The sequence below is a fragment of the Callionymus lyra genome, chromosome 2 (assembly GCF_982586985.1).
Source record: "Callionymus lyra chromosome 2, fCalLyr1.hap1.1, whole genome shotgun sequence".
NCBI lineage: Eukaryota > Metazoa > Chordata > Actinopteri > Syngnathiformes > Callionymidae > Callionymus > Callionymus lyra.
The window spans coordinates 35,374,082-35,401,606 of NC_141819.1; the positions used below are offsets into that span (position 1 = coordinate 35,374,082).

The window sequence follows — 27,525 nt, forward strand, 5'->3', positions numbered from 1 at the left end:
CTTGTTCACTGGTTAACGTTAGGAAATGGAACGGAACGTTTTGCCTCCTTTTGCGGCACCAGAAACAGACAGCAATTAAAAAAAACAAAGATTAGCTTATCCATAACCTGGCAAACTGTCTGGTCTGACAATTATGCTCAAAACTGAGACCTTTAAAGCATCAAAAAAGAAACTATTACTACATTTCGTAAAATCCCCTTTAGGCCTCCATCATTTCCCAATGTCAACCAAACTCAACGGCCATTTGGAGAACAAATCTGAACATTGGAATTTCAAAAATGAATAATTCAAATACCCGTCGCGTTAATAAATTTCAAATTATGTATAGAAGAAAACCGTGGTCACTCACTCAGGCACTAGGTGGTGCTGTAGCTACCCTACGATAGCCATAGGACCTGCCTAGCATCTCCAAGAAAAGTGTGTCATTTTTGTTTGATATTGTTTTTTATTAATATTTTAATGCCATGTTTGAACAGTATTTTCCACATTGTATAAAGGTCAACTAAAGGTCAAAACCCAACTCTCCTGACTCACTCACATGGTTCAAATATTGAAGTCTTCCTCTACAAGATGCAGTAAGTCCTTCATCATGGCCATGTTTTGTAGTCTAAAAAACTGGAGGCATAAACACCTTTTTGGCCAACGGGCACTTCTGAAGTGTCGGAAGTCGCAGAATGACTATAGTTGTGGGTGTGTACATGTACTGTATATACCAAGGGTGGACTATTGTGACCCTCCACAATGAAAGACCCCAAAGTTCAAAGCACCTTCTGTTCATTTGATTAAACTTATAGCACCTGAAACATAACATCTCTGGAGCCTCCACTGATTAGGAAGGATTTAAAGCATCTGTAATCAAAACGGAAGGTATTTGTTTACGGTCTGCATATGCATTGGTTTTAACTACTACTACTTCAGCCAGTATGGAAATTAATGCAAATTCTGTCTCTGCACGACTGCTGTTAATATGTTATGTTATGATATGCCTACCAGTAGTTTTTGGTTCATTCAAGAGACCCAGATCTTGAGGTCTGCCTCATTTTAGTTTGAGAATTCAAAAGACTAAATTGTTGTTTTGGCTCATTCCAAAATTGGGGAAAATTTCGAGACATTAAAACATTTTCTATTGTGTATTCATGCAAATAATGAAAGTAATTAACACTGCATATCTGCGCTATTATGACCACATTCAATAGTACTGTAGACAAAAGTGGTTCAACAGAGAACTCCAGTGAATAATCCTAAAACTAATCCCTGCAAACACAGGAGTGATAATCTGCTCATTTTGATGCAAGTATGAATGTGTCCAATATGAACGCTGACTCCGGCAGCACTTTGATCTCCGCGGGGAGGCTGAGGTGTTCAGGAGGAACTCCAGGCTCATCAGCATCAGCCCTCCGTCACGGTGCCTCACTTTTATACATTTCTGCAGCGTGGAAGGTACCGGGGCAAGTAAAACCAGGGAAATGCACCAAATCCCCTGAAGTGACAGTCACGCTCATGTACGAGTCAAAGATGTACAACCATTCATCCACAACTGTCACACAGTCCCCTTAGCCACAGTTGATTTCATTCATGGTCCACATTCACTTGTACTAGCCTGGGAAAAGTGGGCATCAATGTGCAATATTTACAGATTACTTTCTCCAACACTTACAACTATACAAAGAATATATAAATAAAGGTTGCCCAAACTTTTTCGGTCCCCGAGCTACTTTTAAAAATGATCAAGTCCAAATGATCTACCTTAATCAAATTTGCAACATACAGGCGAAACTTAAAAAATGTGCAAAGGCTTGTTTATTCCAGCAATTAGATTTACAAGATGAAACTAATGTATGACATTGGTTCATAACATGCAACTCAAGATATTTAAAGCCTTCATTTGATATAACTTATGAAAACCTTTGAAAAATGTGAATATCACATACAATTAACAGAAAAGGGATTTCATACAGAGAAATATTGGCCCTGTGAAAGGTTTAATCTTGCATGTGTACTAAGTACTTGGTTTGGGCCCCTTTTGCATGAATTACTGCCTCAACGTTGCGTGGCATGGATGCTATCAGCCTGTGGCACTGCTCAGGTGTTATGGAAGCCCAGGTTGCTTTGATAGCAGCTCGGCTGCTTTGTTCGGTCTCATGTCTCTCATCTTTTTCTTGGCAATGCCCCATAAATTCTCTCTGGGTTTCGGGTCTGGCGAGTTTGCTGGCCAATCAAGCACCGTTATCTGATGGTTGTTTAACCAGGTATTGGTACCAAAGAGTAAACATTATATTTAAGGAATTGGATGGGATTTATTGATATAGGAGGACAAACACAGAGAAAATTAAGATAAATTGACACTTCCAAGACAGAAAAGACAATCTCGCAATCTGACTTATACCTCCTGTTACAGACAGATTGTTCCCCAACCTTGACTGTTATAAGATTTTGGCCCTTTGAGTTGACACATATGGTCTATTTTATCGATAATCTTAATCAATTGAAATAAAATTACAAAATAAAATATATTAAATAAACAATTACCTTTAAGAGGTAATTGCATGGTAATTTCTGACTGCATAGTTCATATTGGATTGTTTTGTTATCATTATTAACAATAAATAAGTTAGTAAGTTAGTAATGGTTATTTGTAAAGCGCCTTTCTAAACCAGGGTCATATATTATTAAAACCATTCGAAGCTTGGCTAAAACAAAAAGCTTTTCTGAATCTTGCAATATTTCTCAACCTTAACTATTTGGATAAAGATATATGTATAGATATATGGATAAGACTTAACACTTAAGCAACATGGTTTGTAGGCTATTAAAAACCGATAAAAAGTTGTGTATGAGAAGCAGCTCAAAACAATTTCCCATTTGAACGTCAGGAAAGGGAAGGGCGTCACGAAAAGAGGAAGTCAATGGAAGACATTTTGTATTCCTGGAAGAAAGCATGACGACGTTCTGACTTTAATGAACCAACTTAGGATGAAGAAAAAAAAAAAAGCTTTTTGACTTCATTGAGTGCAACTTTTTTTAATGCACATTTCAAGTGCAATTAATAATTCAACTGTGGGTTCCGATTGAAGTCTACCAAGTTGGAAATTGATTTATGTCAACTTCATAACAACAATCCAAAGTCCCATTAATAAAAGAGAAAAAATGCAAGATTTCTTTAGAATTATGCAGAGAAATGTTATATACCATCTTACTAATTTATTAGACTTATATTCTGTGTTGCCAATAATGCATTTTGGTAACAGTGTAAAAGGAAAAAATGGAATATAATGTGTGACTTCTCCATGTTTTTGCGCTCAGATTCCCTTGCACATCCAAGAAGACACAATTTATATGGAGGGTTTAAAACAGCATTAGCATAGAGGGGAGTTTTTTTTTTTAACAACACTCTCCATCATCAGTGGCCAGTGTGTCTCTGTGCGTGCTTTCTGTCAGTGTGTGTCTCCCAGTGCATTGTGCTCTTGTCAAAGTTATCCCCATGTGGTTTTAACACTGACAGCTTAAAAAAAAAGAATTTAAGGAAATAGGATGGTAAAAATGCAAGTTTTTTTGATCGGATAACAGACGGCATGAATGAGAAGAGAAAAAGTGAGGTTATAGAGTGTTAGGTACACAGAGGGGCGTGAGAGGCCTTCACTAATTGTAGCTTTGGGGCTGTTAGACGGACGGACCATTACTCAGAACCTCACCACCAGGTAACCTACTTCTCATACAACTATAAATAATGATATGCTGATTTCTGCAAACACAAATCATTACAACAGCATCTTTCAATGTTCCCCTGCGACCTGGCTTAAAAACAGAGGCAGGTCACAGTCCGTTGAATTTCAATAAATACAAAAGTTTTATTTTCTCAAGAGCTGCTATTATATAGTCAGAGCAACCCGTCATGCAGGTGCAAATAGACAGGTGGTACTGGACTTCAATTGACAATAAAATTTGCCACAAATGATCAGGCCGAGGCATCCGTCTATTTCCCTTTTTCTCTAGAATCCCGGGAACAGTAGTTCTTAAAGTCAATGTTATTGATGGGCAGCAACATTTTATTTTTGTCATAAAATGGCAAAAATAAAATACATATGAATGAGTTTAAACACGTGTGATGGATGCCTTCACTTTGCTGAGACAAAATATGTGCAAGCACTAAAATGTTAATCAAATGAGTATCAATGGAACGTCTGGAAATTCTTGTGTAAATTTTTAAAAAGTCTCGGACGTAGGTATAAAATAATATATATTTTTTCAATTAAAATGTGATGAAGACTATGATAAGGGCGGTGATTGTCTTGCTTTTTCCAATACACCACGAAAGATTCCTGTTTTGTTTTGTTCTTACGTGACTGGATGATTCTGATATTGAACGGTTGAAAGCTGGTCAATTAGATCTGGACCATTTCCTTATCTGAACATTGTGGGGGGGCTTACTCTCTGTTATATACATCTGTGCTGGCAAAAGTTGTTTTCAAATGAGTGTGATAGTTCCCTGAAAATGACAAAACATGATGAAGAATGTTAGTTTTTTATTTTTAATTTAGAAAATGTTCTAAACTTTTTAAAAACAGCCTAGTTAGAGGATGTATTTGTGTTATTCTTTTTGGTGCATCCATACGTAATATAGAATATTTCCTTCCTCCATCTACAAATATTTTTAAATGATGCCGTCGTTTATCTTTAAAAAGCTCAATAATAACTCGCTCAAAGTATGATAAACAACTAATGCCAAAGAGTAATTATTACATTTTCAGGTGTATGAAAAGATAACATTTATTATTTTAAGACTATTAATCCTTAGATGTTGCTTTATGACGCCATATTTTTACCAACCTTATACAATTGAAGGAACAGGAAAATATTCCCCCCCTGTGGTGCAACTCATCTCCTGCCTCTGCCATTTTTCCTTTTCTATGTAAAATGTTCTTTTTGCTGACACACAAATGAAGTGACTGATCAACAAAAGCCTGTAGGCGGACATGACTTTGAATAGCTGTTGACTTAAGTGGACACAGTGTATGTAAAGGTTAAATAAAAAAGGGTGATTAAAGATTTGTTCTCATGTTTGTCCACAGATTCATCATAACACAAATATTTCCGAGTGCAACTTCTACACTGCCTAGCTTTCTGTGTAACAGTTAGATATTTTAAAAAGGAAATATAAACTAGAATTTGTTCAAATAGATCGAGAGCTTTCTCTGACTCTTATGTAAGCAATGCCGAAGAGTGGGGGGTTTACTGTGCGGTGAGTCCCCAACAGCGACGCATCACGCTTTGCTAAACTGACAAGTCACAGATGACATGCTCGAGCTTCAGTCAGATGAGCACTCAAATCCCTCAAAGTCACGGAGCGACAGGCCGGCCAATCAGAGATCCTGGTTTCAGTACCAAACTACCGAAGGCGAACCATGATGACTGATCGCCCACGCAGAGGTCAAACTGTGTGTACGGATACATTGCTGGTTCAAAACTTATCAAGAATTGATGTGAGAACTTCAACATTGACACGAGAAAGACAACAATCCATGGATAAACCAGGGCATGGCAGAGGAAGTCATGGCTCTAGCAAAAATCTCAGAACCAAAAACTTCACTCACATTTGGAAGACATTTTAGGTTATGTCAGGATGAGATCAGTAATAAAAAAGTTGAGTAAGAAAGTCCAGTTGACTTTGGTAAACTCAAGAGAAGGACAAGCTAATAAAGTGTGTACATATGCGACGGCCAACATCGGACATCCTTCAAAAGCAAAAAAAAAAGTCTGAATTGAGTAGAACATTATTCTTGCTTTTATTTATTGGAGGCTAAGATTTTATAGAAGGGTTTCCATCATACTTCTCATATTAAACTTTACATCTTCTACCATTAAAGGCTGTTAGCTCAAATATTTCTAGCAAAAGAGGAAGTGAAGTATAGTTTAGAGACAATGCTGATTTAATTGAAATAAAATGGCGTATAAAAAAACAAACATTCAAGCCTTGAAGAGATTCTTTGAAATGTAACATCTTCAGTGGCGTGAAAGCAAATAAAAGAAAAATCCTTGACCACCTCCTTTGCCAGGTAACAGAAGAAACAATCTAATGTTGGTATTAAGAACACATTTCGAGACAACTCAAAGTATTCATGGCGGTCCACATAACATTACTTGGCCAGTCAAATAATATTAAAAGATATTAAAATATCTCCTCCCTAGAAGCAAGACTAGGCTACTCAAGGAATACTTGAATCATTGTGCCATAAAAATGAATAACTCTGCATTTAGGGGAAGCAAGTGTGGGTGATGATACGATGACCTACTGAGTCGAGCTTCATTATTTCTTTCCTCCTAAGAATTTCGATCTGGTCTCGATCCATGTTCACTTTGTTCTTTGCGTGTTGTTTGCACTTTGTTCTTCTGTTGGCTGCTGTGTTGCGAATAGAACCCTCTTCTTCCAAAGGATTTACTAAAGGATCAATAACGTTATATTTTATTGTCAATATATCTAATTATTATGATCCAGGTCAGATGTAGTAATGATGTGCAACCCCGAAATATCTTATTTATGCAACATATGATAAAAAACAAACCAGAAAAAAACAAATTGCTCCAATATATCACCTTCCTAGTGGTCGGATAGTCATCTGTGGTAACAACTTTTTATAGAACATATAAGCATGAGAAGCATAAAGCTAAACAGGAAAGCAAAGTTCACATAATACATCATTCTTAACATTCAGTGTGAAGCACAGAAATTAAAGGGTGGAATAGAAAAACTAAGTCCTCAGCAGGAAAAAAAATAAACAGCAACAACATATGCTGTAAGAAATAATATAGTCCATGCTCATGAAAGTAGGTTAAAGTCATTACTTGGTGGGGTCTCCTTTTGTTGAAGAAAGCACCCTCATGTTTGTGCGGGCGGCCATTTGTTTTGTAAATGGGAGTTCAGCAAATATTGCATGTATAGTCAAACAGAAATGCTGATTATGCAAACAGAGCAGAATTCACATTAAAGGGTAGAAAACCAGAGGAAAAGAAAGCTAATTAACATAGAATGCGAGCAAACACACCGTCAGTGAGACAGATGCTACAATGACATGGACGCCGAATCGAATATTTCCCTTCATTTCAGAGCCGCACAACAGCATAATCTATTGGTGCAAAGGACGGCATCTCTGTAATGAAGAAAGCACCCTCATGTTCGTGCGGGAGGCCATTTGTTTTGTAAATGGGAGTTCAGCAAATATTGCCTGTACAGGTGAACAAAAATGCTGATTATGCAAATAGAGGAGCATTCACATTGAAGTGCAGAAAAGCAAGCTAAATAACATAGAATGTGAGTAAACACACCGTCAGTGGGAGAGATGCGACAATGACATGAGAGCTGAATCCAAAATTTCCCTTCATTTCAGAGCCGCACAACAGCATAATCTATTGGTGCAAAGGACGGCATCTCCGTAATTAAAAAATAACACTCGGGAGGCCTTTGTCCTTGACTGTTGCCAAAGAAGTTTTACGAGATTTCCCTCTGGGATCGAAGGTAAAGGGGTATGTTGGGGGGCAACAGCTGGCTCACATTCATCTTCCTTTGAGCCTCACGCACTCGGTTGCTCTAGTTTTAGTTTCATTGGAAGAAAAGGCTAAGATACTATTTGAATTTCTATATGGGAAATCATCATGGGAAAGCAAGGCCGTAACTAACTAGGTAATCAGTCGTGAAGAGAATCTGTGTCGACCATCGCTTGCTGATGAGATCCTTCTAATCATACATCAGTATTAAAGACGATATGAGGGAGGGAGGTAGACAGTCACAATGACATATTCCACTTCTTAACATGAAGATAATCATAGATGCTTCCTTCTGCAGCCACGTCTGAAAAACTTCCCTTATAATACCTTTAGTGAAAGATATTAGTATAAAAAGAATGACTATTTGAGTCAAGGTACATAACCCAACAGTTTTTTCAGTTTTTCAATATTCATCAACAATGTAGACATGAAGTAATCCTATGTGAAATTTCAATGACATTGGAATTGCTATGGTGCGTTCAAGACCGTAGGATATTTTACAACTTGGCGCAAAACACTTCAACTGAATGGCAATCACTTCAATGAAAGAAAATGAAGAAAAGCGTACCTTATTTAAGTGATTTAAGGGAAGTTTACATTGTTGGTTTGCTAAGTTCATTGTTCTTCACTTATTTAACACTATGTTTGTTATTGTCTCTTTAATTATTACTTTATTTTTCTTATTAAATAGGTTGTGTGATAAAGTCGCCCCTCAATAGAAGTCTTTAACTCGTTTTGGAAAAAATAAACACGATATATGTTCCCAGAGTTGGCCCCTTGGCCTTAATTTTTACCCTTTTCAGGGATAAATCAGATAAAATTTATTGTGATATAGAGTTTGCTCAAACGTTTATTTTGACAAAATAACAGATTCAGAAACGGCTTTACTCAGACTCCTGTTTGCAACTAACTACTAAATAATACCAAGAAATATGTGTAAAAAATATAAATTAATTACATCAAAAAGATCTGGGTTGTTTGTCAGCCATACTAAAATAATTACAGTCAATTTACGGTTTGTTCCCTGTTCATCTGTCGTCCTCGCTCTTATCGATTGTCTTTCTTTAGCATGACTGTGACGGGAAGGGAGACAAAGTGCATCCCTCCTGGTGGCTGACATTATTGGTGTGTTGTGACTCCTCTTGGAAGGTGAAGACAGCGGACCCAAAGGGAGTGTGTAGGTGGGTCAGTCGCAGAGTAGGTCAGTTCATGTTTGCATAAGAGGACGCGCTGTGGCACCTTTTGTACATTTATGTGTCGACGATTCAGTGAACAGGTCAGTGGTTACTCGGAGAGGAAGATGTACAGAAAGATTACAAGCTGGTTCATTTTTAAAGGTTTTGCTAATTTAACTTTGAGAGTAAGAATTTCAAGCCGTTTAATAAACTGTAATATTTTATAAGAAAACAATGTTAATCAGTATTAAACATAATTTTGTTTATGCTTAAAGTTGAAAATGTATCTTTATGTGAATCTTAAAATAATCTGTGTATATTTAACTAATTCAATAGTCAACCATTTCACCAACTACCACGACTACTTTTAATATCTAAAAAAAAATCTTGTTTGTCCAGGTGAAAATAGTTAAGTTATAGTTTATAATTGGGTTATTGTAGTTGAAGATTTTACTACTACTCATGTTTGCTGTGTATATAAAAGATAATTGTGGACGATTTCCTAGTGAACGATTATATAATAATAAATAAATAAATTGAATTCAAATTACAGTTTGACAATTAAAGATTACATTTGTCGCTTTGTTGCCTCTTATTTGACTAAAACAACCCCTGGGACCGGAGGAGCTCCAACTCAGTCCAACCGCTGGCAAAGTCTGACAACTTGAGACCCGTGAAGGGTTACAAATTTAATAAATGAATAAATCTCTCCTGGCATGTCCTCTGCCGGCAGCCAAGGAGAACGACTTTGCCCTCCAAGGATGAATCGACAGAACAAGAACTCCGGCGAAAATTACAGGCAATTTTAGAGAAAAAAACAGAATCAAATATAAAAGAGGTCTTTCTCTTTATTATTTGGCAACAAAGATAATTTGAAGCAGCCGCTTCTGTTAACATTTTTTTTCCCAGTCAGGCAGCGGACTGTTCTGGCAAGACCGTCAGTATGAAACAAAGATCCAACACAGCCAATGCAGCAGCTTCGCAATTGATTACAAATCGCAGTGGACAGATTAACAGGGAGGGTTATATAAGTCAGTTGGCATGCCTACAAAACCTGCTGCAAGTCATGGTTAAAACACTTGATATGAATTGTTTTAAGAAACATTAGCAACTCTAGATTGCTTGGATAAGCGTTGGCTGATATTAGGGATGGTCTTGCAGGAGTCCAAAACTCTGGGAAGGATAGCTAGTGTAAAGAACCACACAGATAAATAACCCGTCATGTGGCTATTGAGACAAAGAAAGTCATATTATTGTTCATTCAACTTTGATTTTCGGAGGCAAAGTTTGAGTCCCACAGAGCGGACCTACAATTTAGATTTGATTCTGAATCACAGAAGTTGTTTTATTTAGGGATGCAGCACAAATTTGGCCACCGAAAATAGCTGAAAGTGAAGAGGATTCGAGCAAAAGCTGTGGCCAGCTGTGCAGAAGGCAAGTCGTGGCTTCACACAGCCAGATCACGAGCTCTTCGCGACATTCACTTCACAACAGTGGGTCTTAATAGAGAACATTTCTCTCTTTTTGTCGCCTTTGAACAGCTAAGTAAAGAGATCTGCTTCTCTGTCGCATCTGTTACAATGTGATGCAACGTCATTCCTTTAATTGTTGCGCTAAACCTCTTCAAAGAGATGGAAACGGACCATGAAAAATACACTTTTATTCTGTGAACATATGCTTCACTGAGATATTTTCGGATCTTTTCTACGACTGCATTTTTATGTTGTGCATTATTTGGAGCGCACAGCCCATTAAACTCTTTGTTTAGATAATCTTCATTTATTTTTTTTAATTTGAATTGAATTGGATTTTGTATTAATATTAAATTGTATAAAAAAATGTATTACAATAAACAGAAATAATAATAATAGTAAACTATTTTTTAACTTTGATGATATTTACCAATGTTTGATGATATTCTGGCAGCTCCAAATGGTAAATCTGCAATTGACGCAGCACCCTTCACGTATTAGGGTTTTTATGAAGGACATTTAATATTTTTTTGCAATTTTCTATAATAACTTCAAATGTTCTAAACTAATTTTTCACAAAAAGTTTAAAGTTGGACAAGTAAGAAATGATAACATTTGGTTTAAAAAAAAAAAGAAAAATTTGCCTGTACAGGAAAAGCGTGAAACTACAATAAATCAATATTCATACGACTGTAGAGAGAGAACATGTATTATTGTTTATTTAAATTGTCTCTTCCTTTTTGCCCACGAGGCAACACGATCCCAGCACACAGAGAGCCGTTTTATTAGTTTCAGTGTATCCCATGTTATTTTAAAGTCATGTGAAATAAGCCCCTTGGAGGAGGTATGGACCCTCAATGCTTTTATAATGTACAGGTATATATGCAAAAATATTTTTTAACATTTAATAATTTCCAAGAATATTTGATGATATCGTGGTAGCTCAAATTCTTTATGCTCCAAATGGTAAATTGTTAGAATTCTCAAATCATGCTTTTATTTTATTTTTTTTATCTTGCAAACAGCCCCATCAAAAACAACACAATCGTAAGCATTTAATCATGATTAATATGATTTTAATGCTCGTTTTAAGAGAAATCTTCGGAAATATATCACGTTAATGCGTGTGAGTGCGCGTGAGCTGTGTGTGTGTTGCACTTGTCATCAAAGGCTTTGGTGGGCGCTGCACGATCCTCACCATTAGCACGCAGCAGGAACTGGCTTCACCTCAAATTACGACTTCCCCACCTCAAAGAGGGTCAGGTGGTTCTTTCTCAATCAAAACGGAAGGCGGTGAGAGAGAGTGGCAGGATGGAGAGAGGAAATACAAGAGAGATGAGTGCTTCCATTTGTGGAAATAAAAGGGAATGCCAGAGATAGTGGAAGCCATGAATATTGAGCAGGAGGTGAGTTGAAGGCGGTTTTCTGGCCCGAGAGCGTACAAAGGCTTTCATCCAAAACCAGAAAAAAACCCAGAATACAGACTCATTACCACATTTTAATGCTGGGTGATATTAACGATGCTAAAAATAGATATTTAAATTTGGATCACATATACTTGGATGCATGGATAATGCAGAATATAGTGAAATCAATAGTCGGTTTAGAAGACAAATCATTGACATTCAGAATTATGTGTGAATTGAGTTGTGACTGTTTAAATATAGCATTTATTTATCTTCCAATTCAATCATGTTTATGGTTTAATCTCTCTTCTGTGTCTTTTAACATGAATACATGCTTGCACATTTAATTTGAATCATGTATTGACCGTGTTTGCTATAGATTTAATTGTTTTTTCTTATTTAAATAATGTCTCCCAAAACCTTCACTTCACATTTTTTATGCTGGAGAAGATTGGTGTGAAAGAAGGGGGGCAGACCCTCACCCACCCCTTTTTTTAGATTGAAATCTTAAATTAAAAAAACATATATGTTGTCCTATGCCTTGTTGTGTATCAGAATTGTTCCAAGACAACTTTGCTATGGGGAAAGTTATGTGAATATTTTAAAGATTATATTTCAATTTTTTTTTTTAAGAGCAAATTTTGGAAACAAAGAATATCTGTGTTGTTAGTTGCTATATTAGAGTATTTCAAGGTGTCTGCAATAATCTGTATGAAAGCATATAGAAATATAAATTAAAAAAAATCAAACCATAATCAAAACAACATGCAGAGAAGAGGGAGCAAATGATCAAGACGAATCACGGTATATTGTCCCAGAGACAACTTACACAATTTCACCTTTATTGTGTTAGCAGCAACAGCAAAACCACAGTCCGTGACAAAATCTCCAAATAAAAAAATAGATATTTCATTAAACACACTGCCTTTCTAGTCAAAACACCAGAAGCCTAGTTTATCACAAATAAACGCACCATTCCTTTGAGAAAGTAGGTTGTTTTGGCTAAACAAAATCATTTACCACACTTCCAACACAATATTTTAATAAACAGCATTTCATGTATAGATATCAACATATGTATTCAGAAATAAATAAAATAACGTTTGGTAATTTCAGAAGAAAAAATAAATCTGAATAAATAAGATTTGGTTTGACAAAGAAAAAAAAAAAATCATTCTCATGAGCTACAAGGTCAACTCAAAGGACCTTATTGTGTAGCCTAGAAATATTGCCTACATCCAGACTTTATTCAACATAGTACAAAAAACATCATTTAGCTAACACACTTTCTCTTTTGAACATTTTTAAATATTTATATTCTATAATAGACGTTTGTCTACTCGTTATGGAGAGAATACCCAACTATTTCTGCTGCAACTCTTCTACAAAAAGCATAAAAAGAAACGTCTTCCATTCAGTAGTAGTCTTGTGATTCGGATACGACTATTACTACAGCACACAGGTATGATTTAGACATCATGCATGAGGCTAAAAATGGCCCTATTAAGCAGCCATGGCACAATTTAATTACAACATGTACTTTTTTCTGTTGCAGACAATACAGGTGATTTTATGTAAAAAGAAAAGTTGTTTTTTTTTTAAACACCCCAACTACAATAGATCCTTTTTTAAATAAATGTCTGCTAGCTAGCTTGTGTTTGAAATTTCAAAAGCATTGTATTCTTGTGAAATGTTATTAAAAGCCGTCAGTTTGATTGTCCTTGACAGCTTAAATATGCTGAAATATTTCTTTAAGAAAAATAATGATTTACAAAGCACCACCCAAAACATTCCTAACCTGCTTTTGCAAACTGTTTTAATCTTTACAATGTTTAAAAATATAATGTTGTCTTCCATTTCTGGCATAAGATTTCATGTTACAGATGCCATCATGTATGTACCATACCATGTTTCCATACATGTAATAGGTTAACAAAAAGGGATCAATTAATCTTGTTTGATGCGTTAATTATTTGGACGTCACTATAAATTGACAAGTTCTCTAATGATGTGCCGCAAGACACAAACGGCTACCATAACTCAAGGGCCATCAAATCTAACTTGGGGTTACTATTATTTAAAGGATGATGGTAAATGACTTTGATAATGGTAAAGCGATTATCAGACATAATTCTTTTTTTTAAGGAATAAAAATAAATAAATGTAAAACAGCAGCAAAAACATCTGTGTTTTTAAGGTATATAAATTAATTTTGGCCAACCTAAAGCACTTACAATGTTACAATACCAACTTTTGTTTGTACACATCTAAATTGAACAAACATGGTCCCTTAGGAAACTGTTATAATTGGTTTCGTTATGTATTGTACCACAATATCGCAGCCATTATAATAAGACACTTTACATTTCTTACGTTGTAAATTTGTTAAATGCATGAATTGCTTTTACACCTTTAGGTCAATGAAAATATTAAACGGTGTCCAATTGTCTCCTAAACTTTCCCTAATTTGTAATGATTACGTAGGATCATTACGTCTAAAGAAAAATCGGTGGATTTCATCTCACATTTATTGAATAAAATCGGCAGCACTGGTTTAATCTAAATTTGCATTTTCATTGAAAGTTAAACAAGGCAGTACAAATTAAGCCACTCAGAAAGACAACACAAATACAAGCAAGTGATTTGTAGATGGGTTGCTTTTCAAACTCACACATGAGGCATATCACATCTCTGTAACCTGAACTTGATCAGCCGAGGGCAAATTAAACACAGCCATCTTTCTCTCGATGTACCTTGAGGAATTATTTCTTTTTACAGACAGCCATGAGTTAGAATTAGAGTTTACATAAATATGTTTCCATCACATCACAATTTTATAACCTTACTGCTCTGTTTAGCAGGGCAACAGGACCTAACATCGACTTGCTGGTTCCAAATGGCTTTCCTGAGCACTCATGCATCAGAATGTTCTCAAAACAAAATCAAATCAGGAATGCTACAGCACTGGTGGGAATCTTGGCCAACTTCCTGATCATGACAGGAAAGAAAACAGCTCAGGAATACTGTATTGGTGACAATGTAGAGTTTGAGTCACAAATGAAGAGCTGGTTGGAAAATATTAGATATATTATCTTAGTGAGTGAAGATGAAATCTCAAGTTCACAAATGACATAATAAAAATATACTTTTGTAAACCTGCTCATCATGACAAATATATAAGATAATAGATAAACAATTAAACTTTTCTTTTTCATTAAAAGTATTAACAATGCCTTGAAGTCTGGATGATTTTTGTGGCGAGATTGATTTGCTTCAATTATAAGGGCTGTACATGCACATTCTTTTCATTAGAGCTTTAGAGGGATGTTGCGGTTTTCTTAAGTGTATTCCTGGATCTGATATTTAAATTATGCAATCCTATTATGTTATCTAAGGGCCACTGAGTGACATCAGGAGTGCACTTTTTCCCTCCACGCATTTTTCTGAGCTTCTTGAACAACATGAAGTGAAGAAATTAACATTAATAGATTACATAAGAAGGAATGTCTGGCTCGACAGTCGGTTGAATTCATTTAAAAAACTTTGTTTTCAAGGAGGATACGATTTTCACTAAGATATTGAAAAAGTCCCCAAAAAACAACTATACCCCCTCTGTGTCCTTGCTAGATGAAACGATAAAGGTCACTTTGAATGCAGATATGAATAATAACACAAAAACACAAACTGCATTTACAAGACAACTGTCAGACGATCACTTACTACAGACCACCTCCAGTCAACACTTACAATGTCAACTTTTTATAACAGTCAATGCCAAGATTTGTTAGCCTACTATTACAGCCTAAAGACAGGTGATAAAAAGTTCAGTAGGATCAAATGGAACATTTCACAGGCATTTAATGTCGATGCAACATCTATTCATGAGATTCATGAGCCTAATTTACTGGACATAATTTGGTCTTCCTACCATGATGGGCAAGGCTGAAAATATGGAGAGATGTACAGAGTGGTAATGTGAGCTCTGGGAATTTATTAACAGTATTTTTCATTTGTTGATAAGAGCTAACAAAGAAATACATCTGTTGCCGTTTACAAACACAGACGTTTTGTTTTTTACGACAATCTTTAAGGTTCAAAAAGTCAGTCCTCAAATGGCACACGAGTTTGCCCTCTTTCTAGGTTTGGGCTCCCCAAATTCTCTGTCATCCACTGTGCAGTGGCTGAAGGAGCACATTGTCTGTGAGAGCCGCCGCATGCCCAGACGGAACACACTGTTGGACAGACTATAGATAACACAGTTACAAAAGCTATTGCTAATGGCTAGCCAGGTTGTGATGAAGCTCAGGGCAGGGCTATCCAGGACGTGTGAGCTCTCCAACAGGAAGTAGATTATGTAGGGGAGCCACAACATGTAGAAAACACTGGTGATGCGGAACAGCACCATAGCATAGCGACGATCAGGTCCGTGCCCGGTGTGATGCCCGCCTTCGCCGGTCTCCATCTCTTGGCTTGGAAAACGTGCCCTTCGCTCACTAATTTCCCTGTTGTGCTGCTGGCAAATGCGAAAGATGTGATAGTAGGTAAAACACACAACCAGAGCTGCCGGTGCGTAAAGCAAACACACGACAAACCCTGTGAAGAGGGCGGAGGTGGGCCATGAGTGTGCACACCAAACAAATATATCTCCATGATAGCCAGGTTTGCCCCAACCAAAGAAGGATGGTAGGAAAACGAGACTCGAGTAGATCCAGATGAGCATGATGCATCCTCGTAATCGGCACGGTGTCACCAGCTGGTTGTACGATAAAGGTTTTGTTATAGCCAGGTAGCGATCCACACTGATGCAGGCGAGGCAAGCCATGGAAACACTTTTAAGCACAGATATGACGTAGCTAAACACCTGGCACGTTATCGGCTCCTGGACTCCTGCGGGATAATGGAGCAAAGACAGCGTAGGAACCAGGCAGCTGAGACCCACCAGCAGGTCTGCGTAGGCCATGGTCTGGATGAAGTAGCTGGTGGTATAGTGGTGGAGCAGGGGGGCACAATGAAACACCACTATTACCGTCAGGTTTCCAGCAATAATGAGCACCGTCAAAAGAACGATGACTGCGGTCTCCAGGACGCAGGGTTCCAGCCCTTGGTTCAGTCCCCACCCCAATGGACAGGAGTGGTTTGCAGTCCTTCCTGTGAAAACATCACCATGGCTGCTGTTCACAGTATTCATGAGTTCCGTTGTCAATTCAGACTGGTTCATGATGTTCAGTGGCCCTTCTCCACACGTGAAACTGGGTGCAGTTGCAGCCTTTTTCGGTCAGGCTAGTAGTCTCACAGGCTTCCCCCTCTTGTTAACAGAGTTCTGTTTCAATAAAATGATTACAGACAGTTTTGAAAAAAATACATTGTTTGGGAGGGAAGGAAGTCCTGCCAAGGTCATATCAGTTATACTCCCAGTTATTCCATAGCAGGACAAACTAGTCGTACTAAACCTAAAGTTGCTTGGTCTGCCGATGTTTATTAAGGGATGTCACCAGGAGCATTAGTTGCTGTGCTCAAGAGCACAAAGTCAGGAGAATACATGTGATGAAACCTTACAGCTGCAGTGTTTACTTTCTAGCTGGAAGCTTCCATTTTTCGTTGGACCTCTGGTCAGTGTCTGGAGCCCATCATTGACAAGCTATTGTCTGAATCAAAACACAGACACGACTAGCAAAACATAGGATCTCAGCAAATGATAATGTCGCAGCACTTTCGGCTCACAAGGTACTGAGGAAAAGGCATGATTGTGGAAACGATGTTGGGGTGAGAATGGATCCACATTTGCCTCTCAGTGCTCTGGACTGCAAATTTCTGCTAAACAATAGCCGATGAAAGGGTTAAATGCTCCCCATGCGGGCAGGTGAAAAGGACTCTCCAAGAAAAATGAGAGGCCAGCTGAATACTTCAGCGCTCCACTCACTTTGACTCCTCAGCAGTCCTGTAAGTTAGCCATTGGTGTGGGACTCACAAGCCCAAATTCTGTGAGTAGATTCCATTTGATGTTCTGTGGAGAAATTCTGAGGCATCGTCACAGGACTGGCTCTCCATGTGTGGAATCACTTGCATGGATCCTCTTCAAGTTGCAACGGGATGCAGTCCCAAACAGCCTCGCTTCTCTTGGTACCGTCGGAAAACTTGCAGTGCAAATAGAGATTCCACTTAAGAAGCGTAAAGAAAACCAGGAGTTCCATCAAGAAGTCCCGGTGTCAGGCAACGCACTCTTGCGACGTCCTCTCTTCAATCCACGGGAAAAGCACAGCGCAGGTGTTTGACAGGGGAGTCCGTAGATTCCGCCACTTTGACAGAGACAAACATGGATTCTAAAAGGCAGTGAGTAAAAAAGCATGGGGAGGAAAAGGAGACATGACTGTGCTGATGGGAATGAGGTAATCTGCAGCGAGCAGGATGAGGGGACGAAGAGTCCCTCAGCCCTGGTGCAGTGAGAAGGGATGCTGTGACTGGCTTACACTCCCCTCCCTCTCCCTCTCTCTCTCTCTCTACACAGTCTCTCTAGCAGGCACACTCAACATCTCCCCCCCCATCACACACACACACACACACACACACACACACACACACACACACACACACACACACACACACACACACACACACACACACACACACACACACACACACACACACACACACACACACACACACACACACACACACACACACACACACACACACACACACACACACACACACACACACACACACACACACACACACACACACACACACAGCATACACAGCATACACAGCATACACAGCATACACAGCATACACACACCCTCTCTCTCTTTTTCTTGCTCTCTCCACCTCAGCCACTTGCTCATGGCTCGCATCTCCCCTACCAGCTGCACCTGAGGCTCCTCATCACATTCTGTCTCTTAAACAGGCTTTCTCCCAGAGGTATATTTGGATACATCTTCTATTTATACATTGCTCATCATTCACGGTTAATTATCTATTAATTAGTGTTCCCAGCGCCACCACTCCCGATCCCCTTCTCCCTTTCTTTCCTTAAAAACACTAATTAGCAGCAACCGTTTGGATCCTTCATTGGATAATAAAGTAGAAGAAACATAACAATGGCAGACTCGTATCTCTATAGCCCACCTGTGCTCTGGCTAAATGATATCAAAGCTCGAGTACAATGCAATTAGTACACTTGTAATGGTGTCACTCTCTCATAACCGTGCCACCAAGTCAGCCATAGTTTTTTTTTTTTTTTTAATATTTATAGCCACTCGCTGGCACAGTTTTGTCCAGGGACTCAATTTTTTAGTCGTGCAACGGAGCCCCTAAATGGCACGTTTAGCGGGAGGAAATGTTAGGGCAGGAACATAAAACACAAATTAAGTTTTCAACATATTCCCATTCTGAATTACGCACAATGTGAAATATCACAGGTGGGAAATTAAATTTTCTCGAGGCAAAAGAAAGAAGATGGAAAAAGAGACTAAATATGATTTTAAAAAATAAACATACTTGCGTAACATGAAATGAAAAAGAAAACATATGAATCATTGCAAAGTGCGACCAATGGCATTATAAAACAAACCATTAACTACTTTCACTTATAAGAAGTTAATATGTAATATAAATGAAAAAAAAGAAAAACGAGAAAATAAGTCCCTAATTTAATGAAGAAAAACAGAATTGCACTAGATAACCATTTAAGACTAAGTTAAATTGATTGATTTGAAATTGACAATATTTATACACAATCCCTTTACTTTTTTTTTACAAGGGCCAGGTAAATACATTTTGCCGATGTCTGTGCTACCTGTAGCACAAATAATGTTACCAATAATTACCAAAAATCCTAAGAAATAAGATGTAGTATCAACTTTACAGCTAAAAAGAACACAAAAAGCCACAACAAAAAAAGTGACAAAGATAAAGAGCTTTAACGTGAAATAGTTTTAAACATGAACAGTTTAAGTTTCGCCCGCATCCCGTAAAATGTACTTATTGACATGTGTGAGAGAAGAGCAAACAAGAAAGTCAGTGGTGTCATTGGAGAGAAACCAATCTCCTCGCGCATTGCTCTTTACCTTCGGAGGTGGACACTGATGAAAAACATGACCAGAAGGCCACTGTTAATAATTCATTCTGCTCCCAAAGAAAACCAGCAGGGCCACTAGGAAACAAAGCTGGAACCTGATTCACGTTTCAGTCCTTTTAACTCTGTGTTACAAGCCAGCAGTCTAACCCCACATGGTGCGTTGCATCTGATGCAAGCCGTAGCTGCCGACACATTTTCTCTGTTAGACACTCGCATCTCCGGATAGCTTTTCCTTCCAAGGTTCAAGAGTGAAAGTATGATTTGTATGAATTTAAAAGCACTATATCAGTCTTCAAATTAGGACTTCAACATAGAACAGGGATGTCAAACTTAATCGCAAAAGTGTAAAACGCAAACTGGGTCCTTGGCCAAAGAAAATGCACTGTATATCTGTTGCCTAATCGATAACTGGTCCTTCTCAAGAGTATAAAGATGCAATATTTTTTCCAACTGATTTAACCAAATTGCATAATTGCATTAGCATTTATTCACTCCACAACAGACATGCTACCTAACAGAGAATCAGCATGGACTCTTATTTTAAACCTCTTGCAGGGAACCTTAAATAAGTTGGCGGTCAGATTTGGCCTCAAGGCCTCCAGTTTGACCTATGTGACATTGAATTACTATGTGACAAATTATTAAACAGATAAGCAAGTCAAGAAGTGTTAAACCATAAATGGAACTTTCATTTTTTAATTTATAGACTGACTTAAGATTAATGCTGGCTAAGAAAGCATCTTGGAAAATTCAGAGGTTTATCAACGATTATATACGTTTTTAATTCAAGTTGGTACAACGTACCAGTTAGATGAGAAGGCAAGAAGTCTTATTTTAACTTGAGACCAATCAGACATTTAATAAAACCTATAGCTTTCAAAAGGGGATTTATACATTTATGTGAAATTCAAAACCACCATGTCACCATTAAACAACAATAATTGGCAAGGTTGGTAAACAGTATGAGGAAACACTTAAGGAAAAGGAAACATTTTGAAAGATTCCTATACTGCAATAATAATAATAATAATTACACATTTCAGTCATTTTAAACTGAAATCCTAAATTATTTTATCTTTCAAAAAAACATTGAAAGGTAAACTAATTAAGGATTGCAATATAAATTGACTGAAATGTGAAATTATTAAAAAATAAGAATTAATAGTACATTTTGTTTTGTTTGGTTTTCTGTGTTTTCTTCTGCTTTGTATAATTGACAGTTTGAGTAATTTCATGGATTGCGTATGATAGGCAAAAATAAGCCTTAGCTTCAGCCCATTTTTTGGGGGGTTAAAGAGGTGGCTGAGTGGAAGTCTGTATAGTAATAATTGCGAACTGATTGCACATAATTCTATACTGTAACCGAAATAACTATTAAAAACTATTCATTCATTCATTCATTCATTCAATGGTTAATAACAGTGGCACAGCTGTTCCGACATCACTGTTCTACAATATATACATCAGAAGACTGCTGAATCGAAATGGTCGAGAACCAAAGGTCAAAGAAAGGCTTCTTCTGTAAAAATCACCATCAATCATGTTTAGCTATTCCCATGGCAGTGAAGCCATATCTGACCAGGTTGAGATATTTATATTCATTATTCTCTATTGTCCTTGTGGGATATAGGTCAGCAGCTAGCACATCTCATAAATAAAGATGTAAATGTTGTAAACGTAATATAACCTATTTATTTACCATCTTTGAAATGATAACAGCTAGTGTACATCAAGAGGCAAAGGAGACTATATATTGACTGCGTTTAGACCAGAGTCTTTGTTCATCAACTTGACTTAAGAAGAAAAATTGTAATCTATACGGAAGAAAAGACAATTTGCACATCATAATTCAAGTAAATTAAATAGTGCAGTCAGGATATTAAGGTTAAATCTCAGGTTTGGGTCAATCTGAATCACACAATAAGAAAACATTTCCAAAACAGTCCATGGTGTAAGTCATTGGAAGTTTCAATATAAGTTATTGGGACATGGGGCTGACAATTTAACTATTGAGCCAACTATATTCATTCTTGTCTAGTCTGGGCCTCAGTTTCGAGGATCTGTAAGAATTGAGCGAAAAAAAACAACTAAATTCGATTCATATTTTAACAGTCAATACTGACTGATTTTGGTTGCTGACTGACACTTCTGGCCATACGTCAGGAATCATACCTTATTCATCAATCATTGTAAAAAGAGAACCCAGGGAACGATAGGAAAAGGCCCACGAATGATTAAAGGCTCTTACTGGATAAAATGAAAAAAAAAATGTGGCCCCTGTCACTTCAGTTTGATATTTATTTTATAAAAGAAATGAGAAATATTCAAGACCAATTTGTCCATCTACATATGGTACCACCAACTGTCTGTCATTTCACCTCAACAGTTTGCATATTTGCATGGAGCCGGTACCAACATGAGTGTTGAATGAAGCATTATTGAGTCATAGCTTCAAAGTGTGATCATTTCTGTTGCAACTTGGAGAAACAAGCTGTTGAAAATATGTTGTCGGAAGATTTAGAGACGACATGGTGGGCTCAAGTCACTTCAGAATCAGCCTTTTTGGACATAAAGGGTGAGGTGCAGCAACATTGAGAGACAACATGAAATTAAATATTAACTTGACTTTGACATTGGTCACTAACCTCCCACTTCTGGGTTGTTTTCTTTAGGTGATCTGTTTAGATGCATGCATACACTCTCTTTTAAAAGAAAGGCAGCGTGTCTTTCTTAACAGTGTCTTTTGAAAACGAGAGCCGCAGGGCTACAATATGATGTAAAGGGAAGGAAAGGAAGATCTGCTGCTTGGCTGTCATGTGACCAATGAAGCGCAGCTGCTCCCTAAAGATACTATGAAGGAGCCGGGCATTGTGGGGTGTATGTGCGAGCATGTCGCTTTGTGTGAGGTTGTGAATGACAAGTCTTAAGACCCTGAAGGAGTTTTTTCTTCGTCATCCATGAATGATGGGAGACCTTAAACTTGCAGCAGAGTGAAGCCAAGTCAGAGGAATTATGCTTATGTATGTGCATAATGTGGAAGATCTTTTTTCATAGTCATGGAAGCCTTGCTCTCGGACTGATTTTATCATCGACTCCATTGTTGTCGTTTTTTTTTTTACAATGTTTTGTGAAGTGCCTGTCAGATATTGAACCTTGAAAACAATATGTATGTTGCAATATTTAACTGAACGTACAGTATTAAGTCAAAGTCCAGTACAACATATCACCTTTTTGTGTATTAAGACAGAATGCAATTGGAAACTTACATGAGGATTTAAGTGTCTCTTGATCTTGAACTTCTATTGTACTCATCAGTATGTGTCTGTACAAAACTCTCTTTATATATAAATATTTAAATTAGAACATGTGCTTAAGCTCTGCCCACTGAAAACTTGTTTTTCTGGAGATTATATCTCTCAGTGTAACCACGCCCACTCTCCTGTGATTGACCAAACATCAGGGTTTGTCAGCGTCATTATTCCCAATAGTCTCGATGGACTCATTGTATAATCAAAGCGGGGAGTTATTACACCTGGCTGGAGGAGGAGTGAAGACCTTTATCACGTCATAAAGGGCTTCACTCTCGCTCGCTGAGATTTCAGACGGGGTAGAACTATATAAAGTAATAAGTTCAAAACATAATCATGATGAAACACTGCATCTTGGAGAGAAAGACTTTTGAAACATGCGAGTCAGGAGAGTTGGAGTTTGACATTAGTTGCCCTATAAAATAGGGGGAAAAAAAGATTTATGAATGAGACATTTCTTGATTTCAACTTTCGTAAACCAAAAGAGCCAGGGGGGTACAGGAGTACAGGGGATTTTAGGAGTGTTACTGTTTTAGCATGATGCTTGTGTTAGCCCTAGCATACGGTATAATTTTCTTAGACTTTTTTTTTCACTGAATTTTTGTTGATTACTTTCACTTGCTATGCAAAATTAAAAGCAAACTATTTAAAAGTGGTTGATATTGAGACACATTCGTCTTCTGCTTCAAAATAGGACTGAACGATTAAATCGCATTTGTGATATAATCGCAATATTCAAAAATGCGATTATTATATCGTAGAGGTTGCGATTTTATTTAATGTCCACTTAATTTTCGAGCTGTCAAAATGACTTGCGAGTGGCGCTGAGCAAGCAGAGAAAGACGCTTTGTGTGTGTGTGTGTGTGTGTGTGTGTGTGTGTGTGTGTTGCTCTCGTCTCTGCCTGTGCGTGTGTGTGTGTGTGCACCACCGGCGTGTTTGTGTGTGTGCTCATCAAAGTTAACTTATGCAATCACATAATTCAAATTGTGTAAATGATAATATGTTATTGTGTATGACAGGAAATTCATTTCAACACACGAGAAACTGTGCAAAAATAGGCAGTAAGAAAAAGAAGAATGACTAGTGTTTTCACTTTTCTTTACTCTGCGCTGAAGTTTGTATGATTTATTATTGACTCATAAATATAAATGTGTACATCACACTTTAAGCAAGTTTTTAACAGTAGTTTTTAGTATTTGCAGTGAATATGTTATGTTTGTTTACAAGTGTAATTAGAGTAAATAATAAACCTTCTCCCTTTATTTTAAGGTATGCTTAATTTTCAAGTCATAAATGGATGCTTCTCATCAGACTCAAACGGGTATCCCAGTATCTCATATCCCAATATCCTTTTTTCTTGCCAGTCTTACATGTTAACCAGACAAATGATAGTCTTGATTTTCTTGATTGCCATTGCCATCCTAAATCTGACACTTTTGGCACGCTCAAAGAATGCAGATAACAAAATAGAAACTGTTAAATTGGTAAATGTTTGCTTCTATGACAAGAGACAACAAAGGAGCTTAAAAGGAATTTGGGAAACTGTTTGGGAGCAAATGTTCTATATCATCACAGTTGCTTAATGAAAAAGAAAAAAAAAATTAAATAGAAGTGAGGGTTTACAAAAAAGTAACAGTGCTGCAGCAACATTCCAGCATTTTATCTGCTTTTATTATAACTTGTCCAACACACATTAAACCTTTAACCTTCACCTCACTAGAAAGCTTCATAGAGATTCAGTCAGTGGGGATGAAAATGCTGTTTCAGGCTTTCTATAATAACAGTCATACCTTTGGGTAAAGTCTGCTAACAGGCCTGGGCTTTGGTCAAGAAAAAAAACCCTTTTTTTTCTGGGTTTTCGTTCATCAGACGCAGCACAACTTATTCCATGTGTGCAACTCGGGGGACATGTAAAGGGTTGGTCAAATGTCACTAGTGAAACGTAGACCAAAACGTCCGTCGGAGAGGTGTGCTAGCTGCTAGAGTTGTGCGAGCGTGGCGCCGAATCCCTGAGGCTATGCAAGTGTGATTTTGAGCGAGGGCAGTTGAAAATGGAGTGTAACGCAGTCAATTTATGAGATGGAGTTATTCAGCCGAAGGCCATGAGCTTGATAAGTTTGACCACCGTAGTGGTTCTCGCTTAAGAGGTGAGGAAAGAAAATACTGTTCAAGGTGGCAGAATTCAACTACTATATTTAGTTTACATGATGCCTAGATTTAATAAAATAGTAGATTATGAAAAAATTATGATTAAAATGCTATCTATCTATCTATCTATCTATCTATCTATCTATCTATCCATCCATCTATATTCAACATTTGAATCATACTTTACTTAATCTCAGTTAAATGTGCAGGTACTTTCACAATTATGCATCTTTGTGTCCTTCAATGGTATATGAAGTGACATTACATACTCCTATTAAGTTGTTGTCTGGTGAAATCCAAAATGTGCCAGTCCTTTCTTGCAGACAGAACTGTTAATCCACAGAATACAAATTCAAATAAGTCAAATTAATAGGTAGAATCTGAATGATAATTTGAACACAGTCGTCTAGGATGGCTAACTTTTTTTGTGCGTTTAATTGGTCTAAATCAATTGAACACAAAATTGACAGATTTTTTTTAAATAAGTTTGGGTTTGGTTAGAAATCTGTATTGATCATCAGATGACATTGTTTCAAAGTTTATCTTCGAATAAAATGAAGTTATCTTCTTCATTTTGAGGCTGTATCAGGACAGGAACTCCCTTTATCGTAAGATACAGATTAAATGTCAGCATTTGCTCTCCGAGTCCTCCATAAAACATCTGCTGCAAATGACTGTGTCACCACCGTGAACTGTGTCTCTAATGTTGTCCTCCCTCTCCTCGTTTATTATTTTCAAGTCCATTCTCCCCCTTTTGCCCCTGTTATATTATTTATTAGATCCTTTCTCCTGTTCTCATGCTTCATTTCTTTCTTATTTTCCATTCCCATACTCTCACTCCACCTCTCAATGTGTTTCTTCCCATCTGGTGATGAGCAGCAGGCTTCCATGAGCCTGGTTTTGCAAGGTTTCCCCATCACTTCAAAAAGCTTCTCCTTGCTACAGTTCATTACAGGCGAGTGTACATGTGTTCAGGAATGTCGAAGTAGGTCATTATAAATGAATGTTCTTCGCTCTACACCATGTAAGACAGGTGGTCCTACTGTTTGGATGTTCAGTTATCTGAAGCCCATCCTAACAGATCCAGTACAGATCCAGTACAGAGAAAATAAGTAAAACTGCATTTTCTTTCCTTAAACCGCATGTATTTTAATGAAGGGGGTCAATTGAAGATGATTGATGTTGACAGAAATACCAGCTCACCCATCAGTCATCATCAGTATTGCGGTTATGTGCCAGTGTCCCCCATTTTCCTCCCTCCTCCCCAGTCTGCCAGTCCCATTCAAACGTCGCAGCTATTAATAGCAGCGCCACCCGCCTATCAATACCATCACTACTCCAGCAAGACAAAGGATGTGGGTGTGCACCAGACGCCGAAATGAGAATAAATTAGCTTCACTAAAGGTCTTACGTAACTGGAGGGAAGAGTGGAGGCGCGGAAAGACGAAGAGGAAAAGTGCCCTGATATATCGACGTTGTTTATGTAAAAGGAGAAAAATATACACAGGGAGACAAAAGCAATCGATGAACACGGGGGGGAAAAAATCACCACAGCAGCAACAAGATGGAAAAAAGAAGTGATGGCTGGAAAGATAGGACGTGAAATATCCACAGCAGATAACAGAAGAATTGAAATCCACAAGCCCGACTACAACCCTGCTCAGTAACTTCACCATATTTATGAGCCAGATCTTTTCCTTTTCCATTTTCTCGGCCAGTCAATCTTATCCTCAACTCATCCTGTTCTGTTGCAGCGGCTAGTTTCATCCTTCTCTCGAGTGTAGAGAAACCCTCATAAAATCAACCAGAGCGGGGAGTTCTTTTGCTCACATCTTCTGCTTATCCCTGTCCTGCTGTTCCTATGCTCCCGCTCAGCGCTTGAAATACATAACTTCAGCAGAGATTATGTTGAAATATTCACCAAATTAAATAGTGCAAAAACAATAGATTCTATTTCATTTTTTTTTACCAGATCATAGCTAAAGTGCTCAGAGAACCATTTCTTTCATGCAAGTCAAGAGTCTCTTCAGTTGTAGACCAGAACCTAGCAAAGGTGTTGAATGATGTTTTTAAAAGGAAATAATCAGTTCCAACACAGACATGCCGTTACTCCTTAACTTACTTAGTTCATACTTTCAGTGCTAAAAAGTGTACATGAAAATTGCATACAATGTATATATTGTGTGTCGTTTATGGAAGTATATCAGTGACTTAAGAATATTGAATTTTTGAATAAAAAATTGAATTTAAAAGGCTTTTTATTTTTAAATATTGGATTTAGAAACTGTTTTATTTAATTATTGGAAATAAAATAAAAACTATGTGTAAATAAAAGAAAAACTTGTTAAAACTAACATTGCTTAAAAACACAATTTCAATTTAAAAAAAAAACCTAAAGT

At 37.5% G+C, this 27,525-nt stretch overlaps 2 protein-coding genes across 2 annotated transcripts in view; both read right to left on the reverse strand.

The window, feature by feature from the left end:
- rabgap1l (RAB GTPase activating protein 1-like) overlaps positions 1–27,525 on the reverse strand; it is a 78,509-nt gene that overhangs the window by 31,139 nt on the left and 19,845 nt on the right. The window lies entirely within an intron of this gene.
- On the reverse strand, positions 15,692–16,856 carry gpr52 (G protein-coupled receptor 52). Its single transcript, XM_087784859.1, has one exon. It carries the CDS (start codon positions 16,808–16,810, stop codon positions 15,701–15,703), a length of 1,110 nt encoding a protein of 369 aa, XP_087640985.1. The 5' UTR covers positions 16,811–16,856; the 3' UTR covers positions 15,692–15,700.

Excerpts from the sequence above, each read along its gene's own strand:
- gpr52 (XM_087784859.1), bottom strand. The coding sequence starts at position 16,810 with ATGAACCAGTCTGAATTGACAACGGAACTCATGAATACTGTGAACAGC.